Here is an 11,195-nt window from a genome sequence, read left to right as displayed (position 1 = left end):
ATGCTATTAACATGAACCATGCAAAAGCAGCATTGCAGTATTAAAATAAGGCAAAGAATATCAATACTGACAGATATTTTATCAGTTTTAAATCAATTTTGATCTTAATATCAACTTTAGCTTTAAATAGCTGTTTTGCAAGATTCAGATCGACTATAGAAGACACAAGAAAAGTGAAAACAGGGATTTGGATAGGGGAAAGCTTTACAATCTAATTCTCACTCAATTAAATAGCTACAGAAAAATCTGTTAAAACTCAAGAGGAAGGCGAGTCAAAGATCATCCTTCTCAAACCAGAAAAAACTTCCATGCAAGAAAAACAGACATGCTCTAAGACAAGTGTGATTCTCTCTCTCACACACACACGCAAAACACACACATCCAAAAAGTGTCAGAGCTCAGAGTGAGAATTAGTACTAGTCAGATTTAAAAAAAAAAAAAAAATAGCTTTCCAATTGAATTGACCATTAAACCATGCTTTAACTTTAAATTCCACTTGTGACAGATATCCTTAGGTACACTTCAAAATCTCACAAACTAGCTGAATCACTCAAGAAGCTGCCTTTAATAATAGAATCCAATACGTTTAGTTTAATTTCTATTAAACCCACTCTGCAGTTACTACCAACTTGTCTACAACTTCTAACAGACTGAGGCCATTACATTAACAAAGTGGGTTTGATTAAATTCCATCCATCAAATTCCATTTTAACTCACCAATCGCTGTTGCTCCAGAAGTTGGTCTGCTTCTTCCTTCTCTTTTTTGTACAAGATTTCCATCTCAGTGAGCCTACATTAATGAGTAAAATACATTGTGAAATACATCAAATCAGACCACTACAGGCTCTTAGAAATTAGTTTACATAGAGTTAATAGGATGGATTACACACCGTTTCTCCATCTCCTGCTTCATGTCAATGCCCTGCTTCTCCAGAAGCTCTCTCTGTGCGAAGGTCCAATCCACCGGCTCCACAGGGGTTTCAGCAGACGGCGTCTTCTCTCTTTCAGCTCGGGCCTGTTCTGGGTGGTTGAACCGGAACACGTGGTTCTTTCCCATAATGATGCGGTTACCTGAAAGAAGACGGGGCACACAGGTGGGAGAAGTAAGCATGGTTATCATGAAATTAGCATTGCTCTAGAACAATGTACATGTGACATCTCCAACTTTTGTTTTCACCATGTTTGTTTCATTTACATTGATTCGTCTATTTATTAGAAATCTGTGCCTACAGAGACAATAACAACATCACATTTACTGATTATTTACCAAAATGAGATATGTACCTGAACGAAGCTGGATTGCATCCTCCACACGCTTGCCGTTGACGTAGGTTTCTGATCTCTCGCAAGGCACCAGCATGACAATAACTTCACCAAAAAGAGACCAACCAGTCATCAGTGTCTCATTCTGAGAGGCTCATCATCATTTTTTTATTTTAATGGTAAAGGACAAATATCTCATTTAGTCTATATAGTGATTAATGACATTTAGGGCATAAGGTTTCCATTAGCAAGAGAAGATGAAATCTGAGTCTATGTTTATGCACTAATTATGCCTCAAGTTTCTGCTGATATCCAGGGGTTATAAGTAGCAGTCTTTAAATTAGACCAGGAAAAAAAACAACTCCTTTCTTCTCCATTAACTGCCAAATTAAAATTAATCCATATATTCAGCATACATCATTCTACATACCAAAGCAAACACAAGCAAACTAACTCATAAGGTTGCCTCACCATCTCCGTTGGCATTCCTCTCGCTGCGGAAGATGCAGTGCTCTTCCCTGATATGAGCGCCACTTAAAACAATGTCCTGTCGTCTTTCAGCATCAGCCTGACCCACCCTGGAACAATCACAGAAGCCATTTTGAGAGAATGAACACTACCCTGTCTTTTTATGGGCAGCCATTTTGACAAAAAGTCAGCAACAGAAGTTAAATGGAACCTTTAGACCATTATTTTTTTAAGGTAGCACTTCCAAAGCACTATATTTCCTTTTATCTGGGATTTCAACATCAATTATTGCCCTCCTGGAGCATGATTGTAACAAAATACTCAGCAGGAATCCTGTAGTCCACCGAGGGGGCCAGAAGGACAAAGAGGGGAGGACAGTAACTTTAGACAGTCTAACTTTTTGCTATCAGTGGCAGTTTCTAAAGCCAGTTTCCTCTGACTCTGAAAGTTCATCTTGCTTCACATCAAAAGAGAAGTAAATTAAATACAGAGTAGTTCCTCTGAGACCCTGCCGGCAAGAAACTTTTCCACATCGGCTGCGGCATTTCAGTGTCATCATTCAGGATTTGGTTACCTTGTAATTCCGTCTTTGATGTAGTAAAGCAGACACTCTGACATGAGAGGATCCTCATTCAGGTTAACCAGGTGTGGAGTCTACAGATGAAACATAAGATAAGGAGCGTTTAAAACGAGAACATTACTAGGGTTTTAAAATTTGGACAAAGTTTCCTATCAAATAGAGCCCAACAAGTACTGGAATTTTCTGGCTGGTTCCTCTATGAATGTTAACAAGTAAAACATTTGGATATCAATATATTGGCTGAAATACCCATTTTCTTTTTAAATGTATAGAAAATGACATTGGTGTACTGAAAGATTAAACCTAGTGGGAATTCAATAATTAGAAATTATCCCAAATATCATTTTCAGCATTATATTCTCCAAAATAAAAAATAAATGAAAAGATACATCTTTTATCATATCGGCACACAACGATACTGATATCTGTGACTGACTAATTTTGGTTGATACTATAGGCTAAACCAATATATCGGTCCGGCTCTAAAATCAAACTGCTAATGATCTGTGAGTGATACAGTATACAGTGCATATACATGGACAGAAATGATCAGACTGACACAATGCTGACACCTCTAGGGTCTGATACATCACAGTAAAGCTACAAACAATGCTAGGAGCTACTCTGCCAAAGCACCAACCTTTTTCGGGGAAAACACCCCATTAAAGTCTGTATACAGATCACAAGGCTTCTAAATGAAGCGGCAGTGAGCAGAAAAGAGAGAAAACATGAATGGAAGACAAATGAATGTGAACAAAAGGAAAAAAAAATAAAATGCATGAATTAGCAGCAGAGGAGGGGAGTCAAAACATGCCTAAAGGATTAATTTCAAAGAGGGGAATCTGAAACCACCACCGAGTGACAGCTGGCGCTGAACAGTCAGATTAAAAGATAAAAAAGCTCTTTCTATGTCACAATCAAACTAGTACATCTACTGGTCTTCATGTTGCTACTGCTACACGCCACTTCCTCTACTGGAAGATGCTGGAGAGGTACGTGGAGTTAAGGGAATGTACTATTGCATGTAATTTAATAAGCCTCATGACAGCGCTAATAGCTCTAAGCAGCTAAAGGAAATGTTTGAATAATCTACTCAGAGCCGAGTATTACATTCAAACATAACTTTAACTTCAAAGAAGCTTAAATTCAAAATCGCTGTCAAATCTTAGTCTAATATAATGATCATCTTTAAAAGGATGAGATCATACTATCAATCAGACATAGAGCAGAAAAGAGAACCATCCTATATGCCCTACACAGTTATTAATGTAAATATTTAACCAAAAGTACATTAAATGCAGAAAAAAAAACACATTGATGATGTTAAATCACTACGAAATACTTGAATAAACACAGTTACGGGGCTATATCTAGTGCAGGAAATGACTGCTACTTCAGTTAAACAAACCTTTGGGGTGGGAAAACAATCAAACTGCTCCTCAAATCTTATTTCATGGCTAAGCTGAGTATGTGAAGGAAGCACATAAAGAATGGAAAGAGGACAGAATGATAAAGTATACAGATGAGAGAAAACAGTTCTCATGGAAAAAGATAACATGGGAAACAGAAGTGTAGATGTGATGGTGGAAGAGTATGCTTCACCACCCATGGGAAATATGACACACTCCCCCGCCATCACAGTGTGCTTGTGTCTCATGTCCGTTTTACCTTTTTAGGAGAGAAGACCCCCAAAGTGCCTCCATCTTCACGGATTGCCACACCCATCTCTGCAAGCAAGGCCTCCCTGTAGTGAAGGAAAAAAGATAAAACACATAAGATGTAACACAGCATATTGGAAAGAGATACATGCTAAAACCCTGCATATTTATTCTCAGCAAAGAGCCTTTGTGTTAAGAACAGACAGAGGACAGGAAGTGATGGTGTACAACATTACAGAAAGTGATCTGTGCTATGACAACAGGCAGAGATTGGCACCAGTGAGACAGTGACATGGTTGATGACTGCAGCCACAGATGAGTGGGTAAAGGGGGAGAAAGGGTGTTTGAGAGATGTTTGTGCAGCAGAGTGTGACGACAGATAGGGGAAGGTGAAAAAGACAGAATGAGTGCAGTTGAAATAAGACAGATAGGTGAAGAAATTTAGACAGACAGCACAGTGGGGAGAAAAACAAGAGATGAAGCTACAGGGGGTTGTATCACACTGACAGGACACAGCAGAACTGAGGGAAGGGGTGGAGGCACACGTGGGACACACATACAGAGACCGGAAAGAGACAATACTGACCTCTCCATGCGGATTGCCTCCGTCTTTCGCAGTTTCTCTTCCCAGGTTTCATTGAGTTCTGCAATGATCTTTTCTGATTCCTAAACACCAAGTGAGAGAGGAAAACACAATCAGTGTAGTGCAAATTTAAGTATTAGCACTGCAGTGGTAACAGTCTTTAGCTCAGAAACAACAAACTGGATACATGAGATTCAAATTGTGGTAACAAATATGCTGTATTATATTGCAAATATGCTATATTCTTGCCAAGTCCACATCGTGCATGCTACAAGAAACATTATTCTTGTTGATTCCAACAGCCCCAGTGGATAAAAGTGGTATGAGCACCGATGCCTTGTGTTGTCACCAAGTTTTCCAGGAAGGACAATGGGGAGGTTACTGGGGAAACGGTTATGGGATTTTGTTCTGGTGCTCAGTGGAGCTATAAGGATCAAGTGGGCTAAGCAATAATAAAAACTACCAATAAGTTTGATAAATTTCATAAACTCTTCATCCAGCTACTGTGTGCATTTGTTCTGTAAATAGTGAAAGAAAGATGTATCATATTTTTAATATTGCATCTCCTTTTAAAACACAGGACACAGTGACGAGGTAATACATCTATCTTTGGCTATGTACGATTAAGTAACTGTAATAAAAAATAATGGATTTGGTTGCCAAGTAATGGTTATTTGTTGAGAAAGCTACAGTTTTCAACATCCCCAAGAGGAGCAGGGTCATGTAATGCTGTATATCAAGGCAATTCTACACTAACTTATGAGTTTCCCCTCTGTCATGTTGCTTAAAGCACTAGTAAATCAACGAGTGCAGCCACTTCACCTGTTCTTCATCTTCTAAAGCCAGTTAGGTGCATAGATATCTGAGTATCTTCCAGGTATTTGTATATTCCATGTGACATTTGTCACATTAAAGGTTAAATAACGCAGCAAAAAGTCAGCTAGCTTGGCATCAACAGAAATAATTATGTTGGGCAACACTGACACTGTGATGTTAGTTATAACAAATAAAAAAGGAGCCTTCACTGTAGTCTTTGTTTCTGGATCACTAAAATAGCCGCAACATGTTTAATGAACTCAGAATGTGAATATTATGTGCCTCACTATTTAAGCTCTGCGCCAGTAAGACACAATCTATTTTAGTCCAGTTGACTCTCTATCTGCGTTGGCACTTGACGTCACTCGATGACAGAGAGACTGGGCACCATGGTTACCATGGAAACTGCAGCTCCTCACATTCGGTTGTTGCCATCCTATGTGCTCCCTTATCAACAGAGTGAGAGGACTACTGCGAGCCTGAGAGATAGAAACTCAGAGGCCACACAAGGTCTGACGAGCTGTATGTGTTTCGTTTGAAGGCCATGTGTGGGCTAAAATTAAACAACAGCTATCTTGACATTAAATTAACTTGTAATTACTGAATAAATATTACATTTTGTAAGATCTTATTTTCCCCCCAAGGTTTACCAATCTTTTCAATGATGTTCTTTTCACAGTTTTGTAAAAATGCAACATCTGTAGTCACTGTGATACATAACTCTAAAATACTGCAGCTTTATCCAGTGAGTTTTCCTTTTCAAATATTAAATAAAAGGGACATTTTCTGATGCTAGTTAAACTCAAACAACGTTCCAATAATTGTCATTTGATTATCAATTATAGAATGCTTATATTACACAACACGCGGCCAGCTTTCAACTCTAAGGAGGGCATGTTTAAATGCCTAAAAAGTACTGAGGGTCAAAGAGGGCAGATGTCTGTGTGACGTTGATGATTGTCTACACAGCCCAAACTTTACCTTGAGTCTTTCGATAGCCTCCTCTCCTCCAGGGGTTGACATGATGCGCTCCTGGATGCTGGTGACTGACTGAAGGCCCACCTGGCTGCACAGCGAGCCAGAGGACGGAGAGGCTGTCAGGGAACCAATAGGGGCTGTGGAGAAATGGCCAGGGCGTTGGTTCTCTGAGGCTATCAAGTATCTATGCTTATTGTTCTGAATGTCTTTGAGGTCTGAGCCAACAGCAGGAGAGAAAGAAGGAGAGAGAAAAAAGAGTGCAACACAGAGAGAGGTGGGATAGGCCCAGGACAGGATAGGGGGAATAAACCATGTAAAATGGAGGAACCAAATATCAAAAAAGAGAGAGGAGAGAAAGAGATGGGGAAGAGAAAAGGACAAAGGGGAGGGGAGACCAATGTAAGACACGCATCGTACATCAAAGGGTTAAGACAGCATAATGGTCAGCTACAGGGAGCAGCAGTTTTCACTCCAGGTAGTTTAATGCTTGCAGCAGCTCTTCAACTCCCAGAGAAATGTATTACATTTCAGCTTGTAGTCTAATAGAGTTTTCAGAAGGCTGTTTTTATGTGGGCCAGATTACAGTGCAGAGCAATTAACTTTGAGCACTTAATTTCTAGTCTGTGCATTTCTGAGGAACAAGGCTGATGTTACTTTGTCTCGAACTCTTAATATGAATGAGAACACACTGTGTGAAAACTGCTATCAGCAAATCAACTACAGGATGGGAGGCTGGACGGAGAGTGCAAGGTCCAGAGGGAGGACAGATGAGAGTCGCTGACACATGCTGCCAGAGTTCAGCCCGCGATCGAGTAGTTTAATTCCACTCACACACATTCACACGCACGCGCATTCACCAAAACGGAGCCACAGCAGCCTCACTAAAGGTCAGGACCTCAAGGACCTCAAAGGTAACGTAGACTATGCCCTCAAAGAACCAAATTAGAAAAGAAACAACAAATGGCCAACCGGGTTCAACATAAAGGTCATCTTCCACTTGCCGAGTCAGGCAAGTGCGTCACAAATCTACTAAAACCAAAGTCAATTTTTCAGGCAGTTGTACATACTATTTTATGCACAATACCTAGTTAGAGTTTCACCGACATCATGTAACACAACCCAACAAAACTTCTGTTTCCAGGATGAATAAAAAAGTCTGCTTGCAATTCAGCTCATAGATGTCTTTACCCACACCACCGTTTTCACATGGAAGCCTAATTGGTACTGTAACTTTCAAAAGTGATGAAAAAGACGCAAAATTGCTTACTCTGAAACTACTTCAGTTATTATGTTTACTTATTTTTTTTACTTCTTCCCATTTACCACTTATTTACTAGATGTCCCGATGTGGCATTTCACCAGCCTTGGGCAAACAGACATTCCCTATTGTTAAAACCTGGGCCAATTAAAGTAGAATGTACATTGCAAGACACTGGCAATATGGGACCTTTCCAGCAAAAAAGGTAAAGCAAAATTTTAACTGATTATTAGTTCAAAAGTGCAGGAGGGGACAGGTACTGAGGATTTAAGAAAACACAGCAAAGGAAAAACTAACTATTCAATACAAACTATCATAACACACCAAGTTAGTTAAGTCTACAGACATAGACTTCTACTATGTAGTCACTACTTAGAAATTCAAAATCATGCACCTTTCCGTCGGAAGCTGATTCTAAGGCTTTGAGCACTGTCAGCTGCAGCAGTTTGTTAGTAACAGAAACAAAATAAAAAGCAGAAAGAGCATTGTCAAGAGAAATAGCATGAGGACGCGAGTCAAGAAAATGATGCAGGTGTGCTGGGGGTGGGAAAGACAGACGAGCTATTCTAAATATAATGTTTCTAGAAAGGGATATTCCAAAAGTAACTAATGATTCGGTTGGATTTGAGCCTGCAAATAGCTCCCTCACCCCCATCATTCTGTTAAAATAACAGACACAAGCGCAAAGCATGCTAACCTAGTGGCATGCTAACCCTTGCCAGATCAGCAGAAGCCTTGCACATCTGAGTATCCTTCTATTAAGCTTTAGCTGTTTCAGCATTTACATGCAAAGCTGGTAGCAGTTTTTATATAAAATGTTATAGGGGCATAAGCAATAGCTTATTAATAAGGCAAATAGCGATAAGACAATTCATGACTACCACACATATACACACATTTGATTCCACTTCCTGGGCAATCATCCCCCATAGGATCAACTGAGGGGAAGCAGGAAGAGATGAGAAGGATCAGAGGTCAGCATCAGTAAGAATGGGAGGAAAAGGTTACAGACATTTCTTAGTGAGCTGGATGAGAATGATAACGAGGGTGAGAAGAAACAGCATGGAATGACTTGTCATTAGGCATGATCTAAGCAGGCATTAGCAAGTAGGCAGGTTATTAATCAGTTCAGATATTAGAAGTTATTAATGGGTGTATTATGTCTCTAATTAACTCTGCTATGAGCCATTACTCTTGTGTACAGCTAATGAAGTGTAATATTTGAATGTTGCTTTAAACTGCCATTTGTGTAGTCAGTCACAGTCAGCCACAGGAGACCATATCAATTTTCATAAATGATTGTATGGTATACAACCTTAATTTTACTATAAATTTAGTGTTCTGTAGTATATATGATACACGGTACAAAACAACATACATTTCACTCTGTAAGGAGTCATAATACTTCAGTATCTTAGTTAAAAAAAAAAAAGGTTTCTATAAGCTGTTTTTAGACTTTATAGGCACAGGTACAAGGACTTGATGAAGACAAAGGTGGATGGTTGAAAGCAATGAGACAGTGAAGGAGAAAGAGGGTGTTGCCAGCTTGCGGTAGACCCTGAGAGAGAAGGGAGATGCTGCACTGCTGTTAGAGCATAAAACTCACTGTCCAGAATGTCTCCCAGGCCCTGGGCACGGAGCAGCTCCTTCAGTCGAGACACCTCATCCTTCAGGTCACGCACCAGCTTGTTGTTGGGATCCTCATTGATGACAGCATTGCATTTGATGTTCTTAGCTCGGTCGGCGTAGCTAAACATCATAAAGATAGTAGTTGAGGATCAAATCCAAACAATTAGCAGGAATCATTATGTGTGTATCTGAGCCTTGGATGGAGAGCTTACCGGAGTGTGCTGAGAGTTTCATCATAGTTGATATCTGCAGGACTTAGAGCAGCTACCATGGCTGTTCTTGAGTTTCCACCTGTTAACAGAAGATCAGTAAATGATGTAGCAATGTAGATAAAAAGGGCATCTTTCTGACACACTGAATGTAGGCCTAAACAAGACATATTAAAATTCGTTTTCCACTTGTTTTCTAAACTGGACTGCTGAAAACCAATTACGCTAATGTGAGACTTCTATCTTAATATACTACTATGTACACCCTCTCCTCCATACATGCACCAAGGAGATGGGTGTGCTTGTCTTGTTGTCCAGGTTGAAATACAGTCTGCTGACAGTGTTCTTCTTAAATTGGAAGAGAGTAATATACAGTAGCTCCAGTCATTTCCTCACCCTCACTTCGTATTATTTACAGTACATGTAAAGTTAAGTTACATTAAAAAAATTATAATTCTTTAATGCATACATTACACCTTGTTCCACCGATAAATTATGTTTATCAGGTAATATCAATGTTCGTACCAAGGTTCTCCCTCAGTAGCCATGTCAGAACAGAGTCTCTGTACGGGATGAAGTCAGTCTTCTTCTTCTTCTTGCTCTGCAGTTAAAAAAAACAAAACATTAATTCAGCAGACAGAAAACACTGACAACCGATGCAGGGCTTTCTAAAAATTAGGCATGACAGTTAATAGTGAACAGTATTATGATGCACCATGAAAAACACCTTATATTAAATGGACAAGGGGTCAAATGAGTAGCGGCCTGATTTGATTAACTTTTGCTCTGGTGACTGTGGATTTTACTGGTTCCTAAAACAACAACACATAGGTGATAAAAATGGTAGTGACAGAACACTTTAGCATTGCATATGGCAAAAGCCAGTCAAATCTGCCTCATGGAAGGGAATCGGAGGTTAGGTTAACTGTCTGAGGGTTTACCTTGCTGGTACAGTTATCCTGTGTAAGCAGGCATTACAAGGACAAGAGAAGAGAAAACAGAAGGGCAGAGATTACAGCATGCCAGGCTACAAACATTAATTCCTTGGCAAGACAGGGTCAAGTTGTAGAAGGTGGGAGAAAAGGCTGAAAAGGAGGAGAAGGAGAGACAAAAGGAAATACATTTTAAAACGAAACTCACCACTTCAGCTAAGGCAGAGATAACTTTTCCTAATGTGGTGAGAGATTTGTTGATGTTTGCTCCCTCCTGCAAGCAGAGAAATTATTATTTAAGAGCCATTAAGATAATAATAGTCAACAGTCTGTTAATGCTGGGTGTGTGTGATGGAGGGAGTCTTACCTTTAGCCTGGTACCTTTAGCTCCAGTGGAATCTGCACGTTCACTCCCTGCCAAGTCTACCAGGCTAATTTTACTGACCTGAGGAGGGAGTAATTGCATTTTATATGCATCAAGTTTAAGCATAATTTACATTTAACAGATATGAGTCTGAGAAAAGATCAGAATATCACTGAAAGAACAGTACTGACTAACAAATACAAAGTGTATAATGTTTTCAATAAACGTTGAAAGACTACTAATAAGTAAAAAAATGTGTAAGTGTAAACCATTCTACAAATTTAGAAATTACTGTCAAGTGAGATGCAGCTAGGCAGTACAATCTGATAGAGTGGCTAAATACAATGGGCATTGTGTTTACAATAACACAGCAGCCTTTGTGTCTACACAGTCAGAGGAAATGCTGAAAGTCAAATCTAAAATGGCTCTCTTTCTTTTACCTTCTCCGATCACCACC

At 39.5% G+C, this 11,195-nt stretch overlaps 1 protein-coding gene across 14 annotated transcripts in view; it reads right to left on the bottom strand.

Moving 5' to 3' along the window:
• The window catches only part of kif1b (kinesin family member 1B), a 59,320-nt gene that overhangs the window by 26,765 nt on the left and 21,360 nt on the right, over positions 1–11,195 (bottom strand). For 4 of the 14 annotated variants that reach the window (XM_030423163.1, XM_030423171.1, XM_030423164.1 and 1 more), the window contains exons 8-22: positions 10,742–10,819; positions 10,583–10,648; positions 10,384–10,401; positions 9,968–10,043; positions 9,446–9,524; positions 9,211–9,353; positions 8,501–8,542; positions 6,350–6,561; positions 4,556–4,635; positions 3,980–4,055; positions 2,306–2,385; positions 1,735–1,841; positions 1,285–1,368; positions 891–1,071; positions 718–790 (exon numbers count right to left, since the gene is read on the bottom strand). In XM_030423163.1, coding sequence (XP_030279023.1) covers positions 718–790; positions 891–1,071; positions 1,285–1,368; positions 1,735–1,841; positions 2,306–2,385; positions 3,980–4,055; positions 4,556–4,635; positions 6,350–6,561; positions 8,501–8,542; positions 9,211–9,353; positions 9,446–9,524; positions 9,968–10,043; positions 10,384–10,401; positions 10,583–10,648; positions 10,742–10,819 — 1,395 coding nt within the window. The remainder of the gene's footprint in view (positions 1–717; positions 791–890; positions 1,072–1,284; positions 1,369–1,734; positions 1,842–2,305; positions 2,386–3,979; positions 4,056–4,555; positions 4,636–6,349; positions 6,562–8,500; positions 8,543–9,210; positions 9,354–9,445; positions 9,525–9,967; positions 10,044–10,383; positions 10,402–10,582; positions 10,649–10,741; positions 10,820–11,195) is intronic. The other 10 variants (XM_030423166.1, XM_030423167.1, XM_030423173.1 and 7 more) reach the window with 6 other exon arrangements.

Source organism: Sparus aurata, chromosome 7, assembly GCF_900880675.1.
Source record: "Sparus aurata chromosome 7, fSpaAur1.1, whole genome shotgun sequence".
In the NCBI taxonomy this organism is placed as follows: Eukaryota; Metazoa; Chordata; class Actinopteri; order Spariformes; family Sparidae; genus Sparus; species Sparus aurata.
This window is presented reverse-complemented; position numbering and strand designations above follow the sequence as displayed.